At 36.9% G+C, this 23,840-nt stretch overlaps 1 protein-coding gene across 8 annotated transcripts in view; it reads right to left on the bottom strand.

The window, feature by feature from the left end:
- Positions 1 to 23,840, bottom strand: part of amph (amphiphysin) — a 92,619-nt gene that overhangs the window by 10,239 nt on the left and 58,540 nt on the right. Inside the window, exons 12-19 of one of the 8 annotated variants that reach the window (XM_066723523.1) lie at positions 18,299 to 18,409; positions 17,742 to 17,765; positions 16,411 to 16,434; positions 15,459 to 15,833; positions 13,809 to 13,841; positions 9,003 to 9,062; positions 4,570 to 4,686; positions 4,188 to 4,247 (exon numbers count right to left, since the gene is read on the bottom strand). In XM_066723523.1, coding sequence (XP_066579620.1) covers positions 4,188 to 4,247; positions 4,570 to 4,686; positions 9,003 to 9,062; positions 13,809 to 13,841; positions 15,459 to 15,833; positions 16,411 to 16,434; positions 17,742 to 17,765; positions 18,299 to 18,409 — 804 coding nt within the window. The other 7 variants (XM_066723532.1, XM_066723542.1, XM_066723550.1 and 4 more) reach the window with 7 other exon arrangements.

Here is a 23,840-nt window from a genome sequence, read left to right as displayed (position 1 = left end):
GTGATGTAAAATAAATGTGGATTAATGAATGTTTCCATTTTAAAACACTTCGGATGGTTCAAATAAGGTGATATGAATTTCAATATCATAGAAGCACATCAAGTTTCAGATACCCAAAATGCTCATATTCAAAGTGCTGGTCAAGGCCATGTACGCTGTCAGTAATAATAATGTAGAAGAGAGCAGCATTATCTTCTGAAAATGATGGCTGCCTAATCTAAACTATTGTATTTAGCTTGGACGACCGCTGATTAAATTACTTTCACTTTCAATCAAGACAGAACAGCTCTTACTGGAATACATTTTTTGGCTCCATAAGCACTTAGACCAGGTGCAACCCAAGCTTGGTTATGATATGACTAATATGTCCCTAAACAGATTCTAAGGATTCATCTGGCTCTTACAAAAATCCAAAAGGACACTGTTTACAATTATTTCAATGTCAAATCAAAGCTGTTAAAGCAGTGGGAAAGCATCACTGGCAATTACAAAGGGAGAACTGCTTGCTTTCTGATTTTCCACAGAAAATGATTAGAGTTCACACCAGTCTTGACTATTTTGATTCTAACAAGCCTCCTTATGTTTCCCAGAGAGGAATAAGCAGACATGAGTTTATTTGCTGCCCAATGACAAAACTAATTGTACACAGAAGGTGGATATTTTCCATCCAAAACATTTTGTTTATGTTTACTGCTGTTAGATTTTGGGAGAAATACATTTTAAAAAGCATTGGTGGACATAGGATTCACAGAAAACAGCAAGCCCCTGAAAAGCTAAGGTAAGCAAATTATATGTAGAGGTTAATGGAACAAAATAAAAAATAAAAATTGTTTTCTAATATAAGTAGTAAAATCCCATCTTTACTAAAATCAAGCACTGTATATTTCTGAAACATATTCAGAACAACATGTTTATATGCATTATATTATATGAACAAAAGTTCGGTACTATAAAATGCTTGGTATTTGAAATAATACAAAACAAAGAATAAATGAAGATTCTGAAGAGCACTCCATGGATGGTTACTTTGCTTGATACAAGAAAACATAGTACCCATATTATAGGCTACTGTGTTTTCTAGTGTGTAACTGAAACAACATGAGGCAGAGGTTTTGTGATTAATTGTTATTACTGGTATATGAGTGCCGATGTGTCAAAAAAGGAAAGGTAAAGACATGTTACTATTAAAACTTAAGGAGCAACATTGATAGAGTAGATTTAACTCTTTACATTACCATGATATAAAAAAATAAGAGTTAAAATTGTGCTTTTTGTTAATATCAATTACTCTTCAAAATGGTAATGTTTACACTGAACTGCCTGAATCAGGTTGTGATTAAAGTCATGACTTAATTCTAAACCCTATGTTCCTCAGACTATAACAACAAGTGATTATTCACATTGTAGTGCAGATTTGTAGTCCATGCACTACTGTTGTGTCAGTTCTACAATATATTAAAAAAAATACACATAAAAAGACGAAATACTTTTCAATAAAGATTATTTGTGCAACAGACAGATCCAAAGTGTACAACACAAAATAAAATGTTACTGATTATTCCAAAAAGGCACATACTGAATGGTAATATATGGTTTATTGTTATTATTATTATTATTATTATTATTATTATTATTATTATTATTATTATTATCCTTTTATTTGTCACAGTGATTTTGTTATCAACAGACTTTCATCTTTAATTTGAGGGTAGTTACATCCAAATAGGGTGAACGGTGTAGGAATTACACCCATTTTTATGTGGTCTCCCAATTTAGGGGCTCAAAAGTCATGAATTAATTTGTGAGTTTCAATACTTGGATGCAAATCCTTTGCAGTCAATGACTGCCTGAAGTCTGGAACCCATAGACATCACCAGATGCTGGGTTTCTTCCCTGGTGATGCTCTGCCAGGCCTGCACTGCAGCTGTCTTTAGTTCCTGCTTGTTCTTGGGGCATTTTGCCTGTATTCATAATATTCTGTATTCATAATATAGTACTTTTAGGGTCATAGGTAGGTGATGCACAACATATTCTTTATTTCCAACATTGTATTAGAACAAGATACAGTGAGGGAAAAAAGTATTAAAGGGAGTGCTCCTAATCTCAGCTCGTTACCTGTATAAAAGACACCTGTCCACAGAAGCAATCAATCAATCAGATTCCAAACTCTCCACCATGGCCAAGACCAAAGAGCTGTCCAAGGATGTCAGGGACAAGATTGTAGACCTACACAAGGCTGGAATGGGCTATAAGACCATCGCCAAGCAGCTTGGTGAGAAGGTGACAACAGTTGGTGCGATTATTCGCAAATGGAAGAAACACAAAATAACTGTCAGTCTCCCTCGGTCTGGGGCTCCATGCGAGATCTCACCTCGTGGACTATCAATGATCATGAGAACGGTGAGGAATCAGCCCAGAACTACACGGGAGGATCTTGTTAATGATCTCAAGGCAGCTGGGACCATAGTCACCAAGAAAACAATTGGTAACACACTATGCCGTGAAGGACTGAAATCCAGCAGCGCCTGCAAGGTCACCCTGCTCAAGAAAGCACGTGTACAGGCCCGTCTGAAGTTTGCCAATGAACATCTGAATGATTCAGAGGAGAACTGGGTGAAAGTGTTGTGGTCAGATGAGACCAAAATCAAGCTCTTTGGCATCAACTCAACTCGCTGTGTTTGGAGGAGGAGGAATGACCCCAAGAACACCATCCCCACCGTCAAACATGGAGGTGGAAACATTATGCTTTGGGGGTGTTTTTCTGCTAAGGGGACAGGACAACTGCACCACATCAAAGGGACGATGGACGGGCCCATGTACCGTCAAATCTTGGGTGAGAACCTCCTTCCCTCAGCCAGGGCATTGAAAATGGGTCGTGGATGGGTATTCCAGCATGACAATGACCCAAAACACACAGCCAAGGCAACAAAGGAGTGGCTCAAGAAGAAGCACATTAAGGTCCTGGAGTGGCCTAGCCAGTCTCCAGACCTTAATCCCATAGAAAATCTGTGGAGGGAGCTGAAGGTTCGAGTTGCCAAACGTCAGCCTCGAAAGCTTAATGACTTGGAGAGGATCTGCAAAGAGGAGTGGGACAAAATCCCTCCTGAGATGTGTGCAAACCTGGTGGCCAACTACAAGAAACATCTGACCTCTGTGATTGCCAACAAGGGTTTTGCCACCAAGTACTAAGTCGAAGGGGTCAAATACTTATTTCCCTCATTAACATGCAAATCAATGTATAACTTTTTTGAAATGTGTTTTTCTGCATTTTTTTGTTGTTATTCTGTCTCTCACTGTTAAAATACACCTACCATTAAAATTATAGACTGATCATTTCTTTGTCAGTGGGGCAAACATACAAAATCAGCAGGGGATCAAATACTTTTTTCCCTCACTGTACATTAGCACTAATTCAAGAACTCCTATGTGGAAATATTAAGTTGTGATATTTGCTTAATATTAAAAAAATAAGTATTATAATAGATGCTCAAAGAATGCTGCTGTAGTTTAGAAGGCTCTGTGTTTACAAATGTGGTCGGCTGCTTCAGAAACACTCATTAATCTGTCTAAAGCATTATGGTAATATATGAATGCATTTTTATGTCTGAGATATGTTTGTTTTAATCATCAAACATAAAAAAAGATTACTTTTTTACAAAGTAAATCAGATTCCCAGATGAACCATGAATACTGGTAGTAATCCATTTACTATAGAAAATAACAAGTGAATCCTTATACTGAGTGAAAACAAACTACTTTAAAACAAAACCCATATGGAAAGACAAGATTGACAAATACAGCAAAATGATTCAGTCTTCACTGTATTCACTGATATAACTCAGCACTAGTTTTGATTTTCACTGTGCAAGGATGATTGAATCATTTTCAACATGGCCCCTTATGAAACAGAAAATGAGAGTTGTGTATGAAAAATCCAAGTCCACATGTTTATGTAAATTGCAAAAAAATGATAAATATAAAGTAAATAATACAAAAATACACTGTGTTGCTTATGGGAGTACACATAAGCTGAACATGTTCACTAAGTCTTGGATAATAATTATATTTCATTCACTTACAACCAGGGATTGATTGTCTGTACATTTAAAATTGTAAGCATATGTTAAGCATATGGTGGGAAATAAACACCTGGCCACTGGTGGAAACCCATGGCTGTTCATACATACCTCAGCAGGCTCTGCTTCAACGGACACTGTAGGTTCTTTCACCTCAGCTTCAGTGATTTCCTAAGTGGGGGGATAATAGGAAAATGTTAATACTGGACTGAGTGCAGCTACACAAGAGAAACTACTCTGCATCTGTCAAACCTAAATCCACAGGATAAGTGTTGTTTGTGTACAATATATTAACTAGCTAACCATTGCATTCAGTATTTTACATTTCAATAGCATATCTGTCAAAAATACCTTTATTCTTAATCAAGTACACATAAAAAAAATGCAGATACATGGATGTGGGCAAGAAACAGTGAAGAAGAAGAAGAAGAAGAAGAAGAAGAAGAAGAAGAAGAAGAAGAAGAAGAAGAAGAAGAAGTCTTAGGAGACTCACCACTGGCTTCTCTGCCGGTTCACTGTGCTCGGCAGCGGTGACCTCTTGACTGGGCTCAGAAACAGGTTCCGGGGTCGTGGTGTCCAAAGCAGCAGCAGAAGCCTCAACCTCAGGCTTCTCCAAAAACAGGGAAGGTAGAAAACCATTAAAAATGTGAATATGCACCTCAACCTCACCTCAACCTAGTTATTCCTCCTGGACACATTAGCAACCAGTGGTTTTATTTATACTAAAGGCCTTTGTCAATTCAGTAATACATTTTTTGTCCTCCAAAACATCATTTATCAAGCTGACCACATTGAAAGCTGTAAAATAATTGTGTATCATTATTATTAGTAGTAATATTTTCCATAATAATATTAATAATAATACATTTAGTAACTATTCAAAACCAGCCTTATTGGACCATATGTTGTATTTATTTAATATTTGATTGCATGTATATTTAATCATGCACAAAATTATATCGATACATTTGTATAAATGTATATACTTACATTGTATATAATGTTTATCTTTCATAAGATAAAATGGAAATAGTTCAAACATAATCAATATATTTCTCAAGAGTATGTATATGGCCTGCTTCAACTCATAGGGAACAAAAATATTGCTTTTTGAATAGCTCACAGAAGCATTAGAGGTATTACAGCAAGTTAATCTTGCACTGTTAAATTTTCACGGTATTAAAACCAAAATGATCTGCGAAGCGACACCAGCTTCTTACAGCTCTGGTTTTGCAGTTTATTGGGAGTTGTCACATTCCCATTGCATTTACACCAGAAAGAACCTGTGAGAATCAAGCTGCTAATGCTTTTTTTAGGCAATTTCAAAGTTGCCTAAAACCCTCTCACAGATATGACAAAATGTAAATCAAGCATGCTCTGCAAATGGAAAAGAAACACAAGCTTTACATAGTCATGTATCCTCACACATCTGTGCCTCGTTGTGTGTATCGGGATGTAAGTCAAATTCAAAATGTGTTTTTAACAGGGACACAGTAGTAGTACATATTAAACTGGAACCTGGCAATGCTGTCCCATTCACAGCAATCATGATCATCACTTTCATTGCTTCTATGCCATAAAAATATACATTTACAGTGTAAGTGCCCTTAGCACTTCAAAGTTTGAACCTTAAAGTTGTCTAAAACCAGAGGAGCTGTGTAAGCATTTGCAGGTTGTTTTCTTGCAAATATTTTCTGGATATAATACCGCTAGAACGTGACCGCTCCCACGGCATCTGCAAGAACTGATAACCTGAAAGTTTAGCAGGGCGAAATCCATTTATACTAATGGCTCTGTGAGCGATATGCGGCACGGACATTTTTTTAAATTTAATTAGGCCCTAAATCTAGACAATTATGTGCAAGTGGATGGTAAACAAAAGATGTCATACTAATTTCCACTAAATATAATACAAATACACTCAGATCCCTTCTGTGTAGTCTCTCATGGCTTACCACCCTCCGTTTTACCTTGAATAACAACCGCTGTGATTGCCTAGCAGTGGATTTCTTGCTGCCTGCCTATTTTGTAAGCCAGAGCAGCTGCTCCCTGCTTGCAGATTAAGATATTTTTAATTTAATACAACAAGAAGTGGCTCTGCAATATTCAGAGCTGTTCTTTTCACTATTCTTTCGCTTCTTGTGTCAGCGGCATGTACATTTTTTCTTGTATTTCAAGTTATTGCATAGCAAAGGTTTACTGCAGATGCTGCCCCAGTACTAAATCAAAAGATAAGAAGACCTGCAAAATATCTATTTTTACATCAAAACAAGCCCCTTTTGGATGAAAAACTGTACAGGTCTCATGTTTCGCTTCAGTGGGTGGAGAAGGAGCATGGTTCTACCTTGCCTTACCCAATCAATAAAACAAAAGAAATACATCAATGAATAAGTGCACTTTTCATAGGCAACTTCGGTGTTGTAAAAGAATCATACATTGAGGGAAAAGCAATACAAATAATATGAGTAAAATGTGTACATGCTTTCATGTAAAAACCTAAAAAATTAAAATGATATATCTTAATTATTTATAACTGAATATGGATTGTGAACAGTTAGAAGTATTAAACTATTGAGTGAAACTGAACAGAGCATAGTTTTGTTGGGGGGGTGGTGAGTGCTGACGAAGCGTGGACCGGAATGGGGGTGTTGTCGAAATGTGGGAACCTTATTCAACCCTTCAGTCGAGAAAATTCTAATAGAAATTCTAAAGGGACACAATGGACTTTACAGACAATATGATATACCCATGGATAAATACAAGATCTCAAACAGGAGACATTACTCTGCCAATAAAAGTACTTCATGTTATTGTATATCTTTTGGTTCTGATGGTGGAGGTAATTTTCAGAATGAAACAACAACTTTTCTCAAAGATTCAGAAAAGGAAAAAATAAAGACAGCTCATCAGAAGAGGAAGAAGTGGAGGAAAATCTGAGAAGATTAAGACACAACCCAATACAGATATTGATATACAATTTGTAAGACTCTTGGATACTGAACTTGATTACAAAAAATCAATTGCTCATGTTTTACCATAATGTTAATATTGAAAATGTTAATATTCTGTGTCTATAAGTATTTACGTACCAAATATTGTAAACCATTCATCGAATAATTCTGTAAATTACTTTGGAGAGAGACTGATTACTTAAACATCAATGTAGGATCAGTTTGTTTTTAATCTGCACCACTACACATACAGCTAACACACAATGTTGCCACAATGTTGTAGCAACCTAATTCATGTTGTCACAACGCTGTGTGTTAGCTGGGAAGTGGATGCTGAATAAAACAGTTACATTGATCTGTTATTCACACATCACACCACTGATCCACCCACTGACAGATAACGCCTAGGTAAGGGCGTTTGTCTATAATAATAATAATAATAATAATAATAACTATACAGCTTTCATCAATGACAGCTTCGGTTTTTATTTTATATTTTTTTCTTCTACTCATATTTGTAACCTCTACGAAGTACAGGCTTGTAGTGTTGTGTCAGTGGGGAGATTAATGCTGTGGATTCACAGCATGGAGCGTCAGATCGCTGTGTTTCTCTGCTTTCTTGACACATCGCTGCTTCTTGCAGGACCATCTTGCTCTTCCGCCCCCAGGTTATTCTTCAGTTTCAGACACTGTGATTGGCTCGCGGTGCCTCTCGCGCTGCCCGCCCATCCCGGAAGCCACACCAGCAAAACACGTCTCCTTCGCAGGTCCTCATATTTTAGATTTAATTCAGGGAGGAGCTGAGCTGAGCAAGATTCCCTCCTGCGACTCTTATGAACATTTTTTATTTAATCCTGCCCATTAGCTGGTTTGCTACATAATCCCACAAAATCCCACAACCACCACCAAAAAGAAGAAAACACTAGTGTTATCTCATTTTCAGACTCATAAGGTGTTAGTTTCTGATAATATGCAGTGTATGATGCACATTTTATGGCACTGTAGACGTTATGTATATATTACCTACTGGCACTTACCGACATTATACATACATGCAGCCTAAACCTATTGCTGGACAGACCATTTTAAATAGTACATGCGTGGAATGGACTGCTATGTACAGATATACACTGCTTAATTCCATTAATAACATTTTTAAAAAATATAATTACATTTATTTGAAAATATATTTCAGAAATCTTTTTCCGTGGTTATCTGAAAGTATAACATACAAACCTACAAACAAGACAAAAAATAATACTGGTATTATACTTCTGAGTGAGTATTTATAGAATTGTATACATATTAACCAGTTATTAACTTTTATAGCAAACATTTTTTTTTGCAGTTTCAAAACAGTCCAAAACAACTCACATTGAGACTTCCCACAATCCTGCTCATGTTCAAATTATTTTCTCTACTCATTTCACAGCCCATTAGAGGTTTTAATTTGGTATGGGTAAATTAGTGTGAATTGGGAACATATGTTTATTTTGCTTTTAGTTTTTGCAGGAGTGCGAAGAGTTTTGATTTAGTTCGAACTTGAATTTTTCTGGAAGTTATTGATGTATAATAGCAAAACGGATTGAAATGCAGTTGAATGAATCAAATATACTGCCTTTAATATATTTCTGATGTATCACATTCAGATGTATCACATCTATATTTGGCAAGATATCCAAATACTCTTAGCACTCACCTCCAATGTAAGACTGAGTTTTCTTGTTCATGTACAAAATAACCACAAGCAAAAAACGTGCTAAACAAAGAAAATTAGTCTTACTTTTTGTTTGTGAAATGTAATAATTGAATTAAATCTATTAATAAATCATGGTTAATAGTGGTTATAAAATGCATGACATGCTGTTTCACTAACCCCATGCATATTTGAAGGTAACTGAAGACCAACCACCTCCCCATCCCAAAAATCCATTAAATATTTTTGATGTTGTTAGTAGTGAAACAGATGACTCACCATTGCATCAAACACACTCTGGTTAGAATCTGAAGTAAACGCAGAAACACCAGCATCCAGCTTAGTTTTGAGAAAGAAAATTAAAAGACAGTGAATAACATGCCAACATAAGAACAAGAATCTTAGATAAAATGGACGTAGTTTAATCTGATAATTTGCAGTTAAAATTATAATGATAAATTACTCTAAAAAAGGCCCTGCTGTATTTACTTTTAGACTATCTGTAATTCTGCCTTATATTTAGTTAAGGGTGTTACCTAATGAGATTACATTATAGCTGATAAAGTACCTCAATCTTTGCTTTAATTTCATATAAGTTCCACTTTTGTTTTTGGGATAAAAAACAATGCAAGTTCATATTTTGTTGACTGTGACCCAAGCTATTATTACAGAATCCAATCAATATCTTTCAATATCAATAGAACATTTTATTACATTTGTATTTTAATTTTGTCTCAGAGGCCATCACAAATTCATGCATCAATGAAATGACTTTTCAATCATTCATGTGGTTGTTGGGTTAAGTTAAGAATCTTTCTGTTTTCAAGTTTTACGAAAATATATCTGGTGTACAGAAGGACATACTACACTGAGGGAAAAAAGTATTTGATCCCCTGCTGATTTTGTGCATTTGCCCACTGACAAAGAAATGATCAGTCTATAATTTTAATGGTAGGTGTATTTTAACAGTGAGAGAGAGAACAACAACAAAAAAATCCAGAAAAACGCATTGCAAAAAAGTTATAAATTGATTTGCATGTTAATGAGTGAAATAAGTATTTGACCCCTTCGACTTAGTACTTGGTGGCAAAACCCTTGTTGGCAATCACAGAGGTCAGACGTTTCTTGTAGTTGGCCACCAGGTTTGCACACATCTCAGGAGGGATTTTGTCCCACTCCTCTTTGCAGATCCTCTCCAAGTCATTAAGCTTTCGAGGCTGACGTTTGGCAACTCGAACCTTCAGCTCCCTCCACAGATTTTCTATGGGATTAAGGTCTGGAGACTGGCTAGGCCACTCCAGGACCTTAATGTGCTTCTTCTTGAGCCACTCCTTTGTTGCCTTGGCTGTGTGTTTTAGGTCATTGTTATGCTGGAATACCCATCCACGACCCATTTTCAATGCCCTGGCTGAGGGAAAGAGGTTCTCACCCAAGATTTGACGGTACATGGCCCCGTCCATCGTCCCTTTGATGCGGTGCAGTTGTCCTGTCCCCTTAGCAGAAAAACACCCCCAGACCATAATGTTTCCACCTCCATGTTTGACAGTGGGGATGGTGTTCTTGGGGTCATTCCTCCTCCTCCAAACACAGCGAGTTGAGTTGATGCCAAAGAGCTCGATTTTGGTCTCATCTGACCACAACACTTTCACCCAGTTCTCCTCTGAATCATTCAGATGTTCATTGGCAAACTTCAGACGGGCCTGTACACGTGCTTTCTTGAGCAGGGGGACCTTGCAGGCGCTGCTGGATTTCAGTCCTTCACGGCATAGTGTGTTACCAATTGTTTTCTTGGTGACTATGGTCCCAGCTGCCTTGAGATCATTAACAAGATCCTCCCGTGTAGTTCTGGGCTGATTCCTCACCGTTCTCATGATCATTGATAGTCCACGAGGTGAGATCTTGCATGGAGCCCCAAACCGAGGGAGACTGACAGTTATTTTGTGTTTCTTCCATTTGCGAATAATCGCACCAACTGTTGTCACCTTCTCATCTAGCTGCTTGGCGATGGTCTTGTAGCCCATTCCAGCCTTGTGTAGGTCTACAATCTTGTCCCTGACATCCTTGGACAGCTCTTTGGTCTTGGCCATGGTGGAGAGTTTGGAATCTGATTGATTGATTGCTTCTGTGGACAGGTGTCTTTTATACAGGTAACGAGCTGAGATTAGGAGCACTCCCTTTAAGAGAGTGCTCCTAATCTCAGCTCGTTACCTGTATAAAAGACACCTGGGAGCCAGAAATCTTGCTGATTGATAGGGGATCAAATACTTATTTCCCTCATTAACATGCAAATCAATTTATAACTTTTTTGAAATGCGTTTTTCTGGATTTTTTTGTTGTTATTCTGTCTCTAACTGTTAAAATACACCTACCATTAAAATTATAGACTGATCATTTCTTTGTCAGTGGGCAAACGTACAAAATCAGCAGGGGATCAAATAGTTTTTTTCCCTCACTGTAGTTCTCAAAATTATCTGCTTTGGTTTTTGTGTGTTATTTAATCTTTTTTTTTTTATTTTATAATTTTTTATTATTAACAAATATTTTTTTTGGGGGGGTGGCTCCAATCTAAATAAGAACCATAGCAATCTCACAAAAATAAACAGCTGAACCTCAATTATGTCCATTTGCATTCACAGAAATTTTTAACAGATTATATCTAGACTGCAAAATATTTAATAACTTGAATTTCTTGACTTTATTGTGGTGTATATTTATAATTTGCTAGTTTTTCATTTTAGAAAGTTCTGGAAATTGGCATTTAGTTTAGTTTAATTGTCTTTTAATGCTTTAGACATTTCCTCTATAGGTTTGTCATGTATTTTATTATTTTAGTTAATCTCATACATATTTAGCAGTGGGTTTGGCATTAGCTCCTCTGTCATGTACTGTATATAAAAAATAAAATGTATTTATATGGAATTATAGGCAGAACTTAGTTCAGTGGAGTGTTCTCACCCAAGTGAAAAAATAACAATGGTAAATACTGTGATAATACATTTTGTATTGCAGTAAATATGTAATATTTGCAATGTAAATCATGGTGTACCATGGTATTATCATAATTAAACATGGTGATCACTACAATATACTATAATTTACCATTGTGTATATGCCACAAATATCCCATCATTTTTATATTGACACATATGCCATAACATCTATTTATTTTTTACTATGATACTATCATGAGTAATACTGTATTTAAAATGATGAATACCATCATACACACAATTGAATGGTGAATTATGTGTTAGTATGATAAAGATCATTGTACCTCAGAATTTAGTACATTCAAAAAGTTGATCACATAAGTGTAATACATATAATACAACATTATTGTAAATTACCAATATATTTACCAGACAAGCAAGCTCATCTGGTCAAGCTAGCTCAACAAGCTAATACATTAGAAACTCAGCACTCTGCAGTGTTGTTGAACAGCTGAAGTTAATGGATTTGAAAGCATTATGTAAAGGAAATTAGGTAGATTGATTGATGCAGCATTAATAGCAGGGGTAGTGGAGCCATTGAATATTGCTCCAACTAATATTTATATTTTTAAAGTTTAGTTTTTATTTTATATGTAATTAGTGAATAAAAGTTTCTCTAGTTGCAATTGTATTTCATCCATCTCATTCAAATCCTAATCGAGCCCAAAGCGATCACATGACAATATATATATATATATATATATATATATATATATATATATATATATATATATTTGTAAAAAGTAATTAAAAAGTTATTTAGAACACAATATAAATCAACTAGTTTCTACATTTCTTAATATGAAAGATCTCTAATGTTTTAATATGTTAAACAGATAAAACAATAATCTTGCATTCTCTTTTTCAGATAAATATCATTAGATAATGCAATGTCTTTAGTACATAGGTTTACTAATGTTTCACAATGACTGCTTGGGGTAATGGTCATATATATATGGATGTTTGGTTGAATCTTTCACAAAGGTTTTGATTGTAATGATAATACAAGGAAAAATTCCACATGAAACATCACAGTCTCTTAAATAAAAGAGAAGCAGTCATTGGTTTTGTTACAGAATAAAAAAAAATGTCATGGAAGCATAAATAGGACTCCCCAATAACATAACATTCCCAATAATTAGTTGGTATAGGGATTTTATATTTAGCTCTTATGGGTTTCAAATACTTCCAAATGTTACTACCATCTGTTTTGTCTTAATTATGGACAGGTTTTGTGATTGTATGTTTAAATTGGCCATTCTAAGTTATGATGGTCTTATAACAGTCCTGTTAGTTAACATTAATGCAATTCAGTAATGCTGGGGGAAGTATTAGGGATAGTGTTAGTAAGAAGACAGATATGTTCTGTGATTCATCATTATAAGACCCCAGAGTATTCTATTTGGTACTGAAAACACCAAATAAATATTCTTAACTTAGAATATAGTAGAGATGAGATACTATCCGTTTCAAAAGAAATCCTTCCTCAGAAACAAACAACTGTTGCCAATTTAATAATTAAAAAAAATCAAGAGGGGATAATAAACATAGAACAAATGCTTTAAATGTATGTAATATGCATCAGCTTTTTCATTATGTGTTGCTGCACTATACAATCTCATATATATATGTGTGTGTGTGTGTGTGTGTGTGTGTGTGTGTGTGTGTGTGTGTGATTTTATAAATATATCTATTTATTAGATCAATGTATTTATTAAGAAAGAAAATTCTAATGTAACCTGCAAAGTTTTTGCTGAATAATACCTCGGTCTGTAAGATATCAGTTTATGTATATTGGACCAAAACTCATTGTAATAATTCACAAAGTTTGCTTTTTAGTAAATGTTTTCATCATGCCTTACACATCAAGAGTGAGAAACGCTGGTCCTCAAAAATGTATTCTTGGCTTACTTTTGGTTAAGAACATGCCAATTTGTTAAGAAATTAATTTGAAATGATTGTGTTGACCTGAATGGGCACCAATGACCAGAGATCCCCCTACATCTAAAATAACAAATCAGACACTTTCTTAGCATACTAGCAGCATTCGTTAATTTGCAGGTTAACAATAAAAAGCACAGTAAGGTCTTTTTACCTGCGAGAATCCATTAAAAGCATTGTTGGACACCTATATTGAATCAGAGAGAAACAAAATATTACGTTTTTGTAAGAGTGTATTTGAAATGGTTTGTAAATGTGTAACGACGTTTATGGTGAATGAAAATGGTTGTCTTGTTTTAAAAGAAAAAGAAAAGATGGAGAAAAGGGAAAGGAGACTGGGCACTGTAGGAACAATTAGGGATTAATGTTGCAAAACACTTGGTTCTGTGTCACATCTTGGGAAGGGGGCTGTTGCTCTTCACTATTCTACTCTACACATGGGGAGAAAGTTAAGTACCTCTTCCTTCTCAGCATCTATTTCGTGGTATAACAATCCATATCTCCGGTTCGCAACCTCATCTTCTGACAAGTCAGAGCTGTTGGTTTCGTTATCTTTATGGCTGGATGAGCTCTCGATGCTAGCGTTCCTGGAGTTTTCATTTTCAAAGTGACCCGGTGCCTTGGACTGGTCTTTACCCACTTCTACTGAGATGCTACCTTCCATCTCCTCACATGTACTTCTCATTGTAAGAATGTCCACATTCTGATCGCCATCTCCCCAGCCAGTTCCAAAGTCCCCCAGACCGTCAGTGGACCAAAATCCACTGCTGTCACTGATTTCTTGCCAGGGACTGCTGTTGATGCCTTCTTTATCACCAGGTGTGTCTGGAAATGTTGGCCATCGTTCAAAGCCATTGGCTTGACCTTCTGAGTGACTGGGAAACCCCCAGTCCTCGTTGCTTATCGTTGGTTCCCAATTGTCTGGCCATATTGGATTCTTATCAGCAGCCCAGGGGTCTGAAACCCACCCTCCAATGTTTTCTGTACATGAATCGCAAGGAATGTCTGCCCCCTGACCTTCAGTCAATCTGCAGTCACTGTCCTGTATTGGAGGATCGCATGGCTGACAAGCAGAGTCATTCTCAAAGAGATCGGTTGTGTTCACTTTCTCAAATGTGTCATCTAAGCCTGGGCATTCTTTTGGAAGCCCTGAAACACCGGAACAATCTTGGACACTAGAATCCGAATCCGAATAAAAAATGTCTTCCCCCTCTCCCAAATCTCTCACCGTGCATTCAGACACAGATCCCACATTACCTGCTGCATCGTCGCCCTTGTTCTCAGGTTTCTTTTGGTCGTAGATGGCTTGGTCTTCGCTAACCCAATTTACCAAGCCCGCTGCAACATCGATTTCCTCACTCTGCTCTGTGGCTATGCTCTGAATCGGAAACCCACTGTCATCTACAGGTTCTGGTCCTCCACTTTCCCATTCTTCTCTTGGCCCTTCGCCATCAACCCAATCGGCTCCTGCTATATATTCAGGCCCTAAATCATCTACTGGTTCACTGTCCGAGTTATATTCATTAGAAACCTGCGTGTCACTGTCATCAAGACCCTGTACTATTCTCAGCCCTGCCTCACTTCCTTCAGTGATGTCTTCTATCTCTTGCCCATATTCATTGGTAAATATAATTCCTGGCATCTTGAGCTCATTGCCACCCCAGTCAGCCCTGGGAGGGTTAGCACAAGACTGTCCTATACAATCTGCCTCAGCCCCCTCTGTTTCTGTCAGACCATGACCTACAGCACAGGGATCACAGTCTAGGGTGGCATCTGGACACTGCGTAGTTTCCCAGCTCCTAACCTCTGCATCTGCAGTATCTCCCTCCTTCTCCGACTTGGTTGCCTCTTCCCAGCTGTCTGCTGGTGGCCAGTCTTGCACCTCTTTCCCTTCCTGCCCCTCCGTGGCCTCCCCAGGGTCCGCACATAACTGGTTAATGTCTTCCACGATCTCTTGCTCTCCCTGGGAAGGTGGAGGTGGCAGCTCAGAGTCTTCATTCCCCACAACGGCCTCCTCCTGACTGTCACTTGGAACGTTAAATTCTGTGGCCCAATTTGTAGCAAAGCCACCACTTGAACCCTGGTCTGAGTTTGACCGAGATATATCTTCTGAGATTTGATTTTGAGTGCTGTCGTCCACAGCGAGGTTACAGAGAGAGAGACTTTTCGAAGAGTCGGGCTTTGGATCAGCAGATGAAGTAAAGAAAGAACAAAAAGCCATTTAAAATAAGAGATAAATCCATAAGAGAATAAGAAAAAAGAAAAAACAAACAAACGAGAGCATGACTTTAAGATATACTGATCAGAATGGAAGTGTCTAACACAGCCAATGACACCTGCACATTGATACTGCAGGAAATAAAATGAGCAAGCTTTTTTATGAGTAAAAGAAATGCAAAATGTACGCACACTGAAATGCTTGCCGAACTAATATGGAAGGAGTAAGAAAATAAAAAAAACCTTGAAAGCTGGGTAATGTCTGTACTGCTGTGCCTACATTCTGTTGTCGACAAATTCTGCTGCTTCAAGTAAGCTTGTTTTAGATTTCTTTGTTTACATTTTGGTATGGTTTTAAGTCATATACTTCTATACAATCATAATTACAATCAATGTTACAAGAGTTTTAATAAAAACAGAACAATCACCTTACAACCTTCTACTTTTAAAAGTCAATTATATTTGACCAAAGTAATCAAAAATACAATTAGTCATGTCTAGGCTATGTAGTGCACATTCGTTTTCTTTGGAATACTTACAGGTTGTGGAGGACCAGCACTTGCCTAGAAACAAATAAATACATTGATTCAATTAAAAGATAATTTGCACATATTCATCTTAATCATGTTTGTGATTTCTGGAAATTTTCTTGTAAATTAATAGATTATGGTACTTTGCATACACATAAGTTCAGAAGTTTGGACATCCCCAACAGACCTATGTAGTAGAAGGTAAATAGAGTTTATATTGATCTAGACTAAGGGAACGATGACCTGGCCATGAGTGCATGGTCATCAGAACCCCCTACTAGGTAGAGTGACCCAAGGGTGTAGGAGGGATACAAAGTAAGGAATGCTGGGAAAGTGCATTTGTTGCCAGATACTAATGCTTGGAAACACAGGAGTCTGATGCGAGATCAGTGTTGTCCTCATTCCCAACATTTGTCACAATGTCACAATGTTTTTCTTCCATTCATTTATATTAAACACAGAAAGATGGAACATATAATTTGAAATATGATCAATAATAGACACCATGAATTAAACATGGTTCTGTTGTGCTTCCGATTGAATTGAGTCCTATTCTATGCCTGAGGATTGACAAGGAAATACAGAAATAAAATTTTCATGAAAAATATTTTTAAAAATATATACATTTGATTACTTCTATTTATGTGATTCTCTACAGACAGTATTGTATTAATGTGTAAAATCAATCCAAATGGAAGAAAACAATCAGAATTCATCAAACATCATGGAACTTATTGACTTATTGAATTTTTTGCACTATTCAGCATTTCCCCCTATTTGTCTACAGGCACAGCAACCCAGCAGGACAAAGAAGGCAGCTGGAGGACCTACAGAAAGGGGGGGTACATAAATAAATCATAATTGCATGTGTATAGTTTAGAGAAACATAATCTATTGTTCTGATGTTGATCACAGTTAAGGTTAAGCTATAAAGCTATATATATATATATGTGTGTTGGGTAGTAATGGAAAACAAGTATTCCCGTTACATTTTCAGATTACAAAATATTTTTCACTACTTTGTTATGCTCACTCAGGTCAGACGAGCATTCTGAATTTGTTGTAAAGTTTTCCACTGATTATGGAAGTTTTAAGGATTTACACGAATAAGAATTAAATCGACTGAAATGTAGATTAGAACCGCTAGTGTTTTTACTCTAACACTGATAAAAAAAAAGAAAAGAAAAAAGATACCTTTAAACAGTTAGCCTCAGTTTTTAGTCACGTGCGTATTCTGTGAGAGCTTTCTTATATTCTGGGATTGATATAGGCTGATGATGATGATTCTGATGAGATATATATAAAGTTTAGATGTGTAATTATAGCAGACAAAGTCTTACCGTCCACAAATCCCATGGTAATGTCTGTAAAACATAATAACTCTCATGAGTTATATAGACAATACATATTTATTTAATGCACTGCGTTTTCCACCGGCTTCCCACATAATACAACATCTGGCTCTGAATCCTTATAATGATATTTCTATGTCATGCTAAATGTAATAAGACCCAGATAATTACTTAAATGACATAGATCTAAGTCTAAAAATATGTTTTTGAATGATTTAGCAAGGAAAAAACAAAAACATCAATAAACATTAATTATTAAAAAGGCCTTACGAATTTTCTGAAGATAGCTTTCAGTGTACATTTATTTTTCAAATGATTGAAAGTATCCCACATTTATTTCAATTTACAATTTAATTTTCTTCATTCCAAACTATATCTTATTGCAACAAATTGAACAGTATGCAGTTTATACTGCCCATTCCGAGATATTGATATGTTTGTCAAATAACCACAATGATAGCTGGTTTAAAATTAACCTGCAGTGGTTAAGTGGGCATAAAAAATAATTATATTCTAAAGACAACACAAATATAATTGAGAAAGACCTCTGAGATGGCAGACTGTGTCTTCCCAGCTGGCATTGTTGTGTCTGGTTTGAATGGGTCGAAATCCAAATCTAGTAGAGACCCCTCTGTCACTGCCCCCGGTGTTTCATTCTATAAGGGAACACAAAAGAGAACATATTGAGTCTGATTAGTCCTCGTTGGTTTTATCTTCTTGCTGTGGCCCTTGGCAATTGGCTGTTGAAGACTAACTGAAAAACAGCAAACAACAGATGACACCTTTTCATAAATATATACACACATACATACATGTACACATTCCAGCAAGAACATCCAGGACTAGATGGGAGAAAATCAGGTAGGGCAGTTTATTGATGTATGGAAAATAAATGTGATGCAAACTGCTCCTTTGAGTTGCAGGAAGTTCCTGAATTTCCTTCAACAAACTGAAAAGCATAACAGTCAACTAAATTGAAATCCTTTGTAATACAATTATTTATATTGGTCCCATAAATCCTTACTGTGTAGAGCTGAAAGAATTAGAAAATATTTGGCTTTCATTTTTCTTTTCTTTTTTAATCAACCTGCAAATTGTGTTTGTCATTTCAATGCTTTGTAGAATGTGGGGATAACTCATTTTTTCAGAATGACAGCAATATGTTTGGTAGAGGTTGGACTGAAAATACATTTGCAATTGATTAACAAATAATATGTATATTTTATATTGTAACATTGAAACAACTGAGCATTAGAAATACAACCAAGACAATTTAACCCACCCAAAAGAAGTGGTGTAGGGGGCAGAGGAAGAAAGAGTCCAAATTGAGTATTCAACTTTCAAGCCATGCTGTTCTTAGTCTAGACGTGTGAGGTCCACACCCTGTAGAAATGTTCTGCTTTGTGATTTATATTATACTACATATGATCCAGTGGGATATAACTGGATAGTTCTTGTTGTGGATTCAGCATATCTCAGTTGAACTGCTATACATTTATTTGCTGCACACAGTGCTAAAATATTTTATTTTTTCAGAAAAGTGTCACCTATGTAAAGGTTTCCCAATAAGTTTAGCTGTGATGACATTGGGGATTGTATCTCAGTACGGAGTGAGATAACCTCTATCACTTTTCCCCAAAAGATAGTTAATCTTGGGCAGGTCCAAATCATAGGAAAGATCCACTCTCTGGATAATAATAATAATTAGGGGTGTAACGATTCACCGATTCGAATCGATACACTGGTCCAGCTGTTTGAGATATGATTCAAATTCCCCAATCTTTATTAGCGAACCGGTCAAATATCAATCCGCTCATCAAAAATTGGCCAACAAACCGATACAGTAATTGCTTCTCCTATAATGATACTTTTGAAGTGTAAAACGTTTGGAACTGGGATTAAAACGCACCAAAAATCCCATATGAATCACATGCAGTGAATGGCAGCCCGGGCTCGCGCAGCATCTCCACAGGAATCACTGTAAACAGACTGACTGAGAACTCAGGCAGGCACGGCTCTTATTTTCACACAAAAATACCACAGTGATTTCACATTCAATTGTATTTGTTTTACTTTAATTTCAACTTCTATTCACCCGAAATAAATTTAAATAAATCCCAACTGCACGTGTGTGCACGCACACACACACATGCACCCACACGCACACGCACACACACGCACACACACACACACCCACACACACATGCACCTACACGCACACACACGCACACACACACCCACACATGCACCCATACGCACACGCACACGCACGCACACACACACACACACACACAGATATACGCACATACACGCACACACACACGCACCCACACGCACACACACACACACACGCACCCACACACACACACACACACACATGCACCCACACGCACACGCGCACACACACACACACACACCCACACACACGCACACACACACACAGACGCACATACACGCACACACACACACACGCACCCACACGCACACACACACACGCACACACACACACACCCACACACACGCATACACACCCACACACACACACGCACACACACACACAGACATACGCACATACACGCACTCACGCACACGCACACACACAGACACACACACGCACACAGACATACGCACATACACGCACACACACACACACACGCACCCACACACACACACACACACACACATGCACCCACACGCACACGCGCACACACACACACACACACCCACACACACGCACACACACACACAGACGCACATACACGCACACACACACACACGCACCCACACGCACACACACACACGCACACACACACACACCCACACACACGCATACACACCCACACACACACACGCACACACACACACAGACATACGCACATACACGCACTCACGCACACACACCCACACACACACACGCACCCACACGCACACACACACACACATGCACACACACAGACACATACAGACATACGCACATACACGCACACACACAGACACACACATGCACACTTACTTACTTCTACTACATTTTACAGTACTCTGAATTGAAACTAGTGGAGAGTTTAATACACTGTGGTTTTATTTAAAATGCACACGTGTTCAATACAATAATAATTGCAAACATATTAATACCGATCTGAGAAGAAACAACAAAAATGAATTCAGATTTAGCCAAAATGTTGATTACAACATAAATTCCACACGAAATCTTCACAGTTGAAATCTTCTAGTCCTACAAGTATCCAGTCTTTTTTTTCCATTTGAGAATCTCAAAATATAAATTTCTAGACTTGTACTTTGTGTACCGTGTTAAATTGGCTGCCAAAATAATTGCATGGGAAATGGACAGTTTGCACGTTTCTATCCCTTAGTTGGATAATGTAATTTAATTATTTTAAATGTATTTCTAAATCCAACCACTTTAACCGAATCGCACTGTATCGAATCGTATCGCATCGAATTGACTCAAAGCTGAATCAAATTGTATCAAATTGTACATTTTTCTAACCGTATTTTTCCTGTATCATATCGATGATGGTGTATCTAGATGGCGTATTGAATCGGCAGAGGGAAAGATACACACCCATAATAATAATAATAATAATAATAATAATAATAATAATAATAATAATAACTTTAACTTATTATAGCTTTCATACCGAGGTGTCTCAAAGTACTTAAAAACAAAAACACAATTGCAGAAAACGATAAAATGCATTATAGAGAACCAAATGCAGTAGAGCATAAAAATGTGTCAGTGTAATATTAAAATGAACAGATGTATCAAAATTTCTAATTAAAATTGCAAGGGAATTCCACAGGGAAGAAGAGACACAACTAATAACATGAATCAGATATCTCAGATATCATTAGTAGCTGAGACAAAGTGTAGTATAGCCTATGCATTGTTTTAAATGTTATGTTATATTACCAATATTGTGCATTTTCACAGCTAATATGCCAGTCCTCTGAGCTAATTTCTTCTTGTGTACCTTCCTCCCATTGTCTGTAGAGATAATTAGTACTAGCATGGAGAAAATTACTCAGTACTGAGTACAATTTTGAGCTGATTTAAACAAAATAATGCTCCTTGGTGAAATAAGTGTCTGAATTCTTGAATACTGCTATCAAACCATGGCCTAAATGCACTGAATATCAATAGGGGGGATGGATTCTTCCAGTTAGTCACAAAAGGTGAAAGATACATTTGTGTGCCGCCTCCCAAACTGTTACTGAGTTAAGTACAACTGGATTATTGTCATTTTGTTTAACACCCTTAACACCAAAATAAGGTAAATATATTATATTATAGTGTGATGTCAGAGGGTCTAAACTTTACCAACAATGCTGGGTGGTTACCAAGCCATTGGCTGATTGGTCTAAGTTGTACAGCCTATTAATATAATGTAATGTCTTGCAGGCCTAGGACCCTGATTTGTAAGGAAAATGTATAAATGTTTTTTTAACCCTTGGATTCCTTCCTTCACAGACAAAATGTGAAAGTAAACTTAACATCTTGGTAATCAAAAAAAGACAAGAGAAAGTGTATCGGCATTGCCTGGAAGGGATCATTCAGTTTTAGCAGCAGATTAATTTAAACTATATTAATCCTGCCTATCAAAGAAATGGGTAATGTCATCCATATTTGGACTCAGTGATATTGATTATGGTGGGATAATTAAAGTATGCTATTGTTGTAAAATTGCTGTCAGGAATTTCATTCTTATTCCAGTTTACTTGAAATACAGAAACAGGCTAAAATGTGACTAAAGTATCTAGTAGTGCTAATGATAAGGTGTCAGGGACTGACAAATAAAGCTGAACATAATCTTTATATAGAGACATAACATTATTTTCTTCCGCTATACAAAATCAAATCATACATTTATGTGACGGAGTAGTCACTACTAATGCAAGAATGGCGAATTTCTTCAGGAGGTTGTGTCTGGTTTGAAAGCAAGTCCTACTCAACTGTATCAAATGCTTTTTCTGCATCTAACGAAACAGCTACCTTAGGGTCCTTCAGCCTGCTGGCATGAGCTATCATATGAAAAAAACTGTAAAGGTTATATGAGGACAGTCATTCCTAAATTAAACATGTTTTGTCAGGATGAAAACCACCACTAAAAACATAGCTTGCACCTTAGCAATGATTTAATAATCTACATTTAGAACATGGGGTAAACAGAGACACAATTGAAGGGGTCTTTTTCCTTCTTAACCAATAATGTTATTAAGGCCAAATTGAGAGACTCCGAGAGATATTTTTTGCCTAGGGAGGCTCCACACATGTGTAAGAAGGGGTCCATTAATTTGTTAGCAAAGCATTTGTAAAATTCGGATAGAAAGCATTAAAACCCTTGAGATTATCCATCTTTAATGGCATGTAACATTCTTCAGCTGTAATATCTTGTTCTATATTTGCTTTCTCCACAGTCAATAAAAAAGGCAGAACAAAATGTTTTAGAACTTTTTGTAATTCTACTGATGTACTTTTACTCTCAGATTGCTATAATTTACTGTAGAAACATTTAAATTGCATTAATGCATTAGGGATCTGAAATCTCAATACATTTTTATTATAACCAATTAAACTGTTTTAAATAAATGATTACATAATGAAGTAACTAAATCAATTACAAGAAAAAGTTGAAGTTGTGTGTGTCTTTCACTTGCACAGGAATTTCAGTACTTTGTGAACACCCCCAAAATAATAACAACATTACTTTAACAACATTTCCTGACTAGGGTCCTGCAGTAACCTGGGCAATTTTAGATAGGCCATTTAACCTAACCTGCATGTCTTTGGACGGTGGGAGAAAACCGGAGTGACTGGAGAAAACCAACACAGACACGGAGAGAACATGCTCCACACGGACAGGGCCCCGAGCTGAGACTTGAACCCAGGACCTCAGAGCTGTGAAGCAGCGGCACTAACCAGCACCCAACTGAACTAGCCATCATTGAAAATGATCTGAAAAAAATCTGAAATCTTTGTGCTGGCATTGGTAGTAACTACATGTAATAATTCATTGTGTTTTCCTTTTGAATGACTGCTCAAGGCCACTTCTCCCATATTAGAAATGT

The sequence above is a fragment of the Amia ocellicauda genome, chromosome 2, assembly GCF_036373705.1.
Source record: "Amia ocellicauda isolate fAmiCal2 chromosome 2, fAmiCal2.hap1, whole genome shotgun sequence".
Taxonomy (NCBI): domain Eukaryota; kingdom Metazoa; phylum Chordata; class Actinopteri; order Amiiformes; family Amiidae; genus Amia; species Amia ocellicauda.
This window is presented reverse-complemented; position numbering and strand designations above follow the sequence as displayed.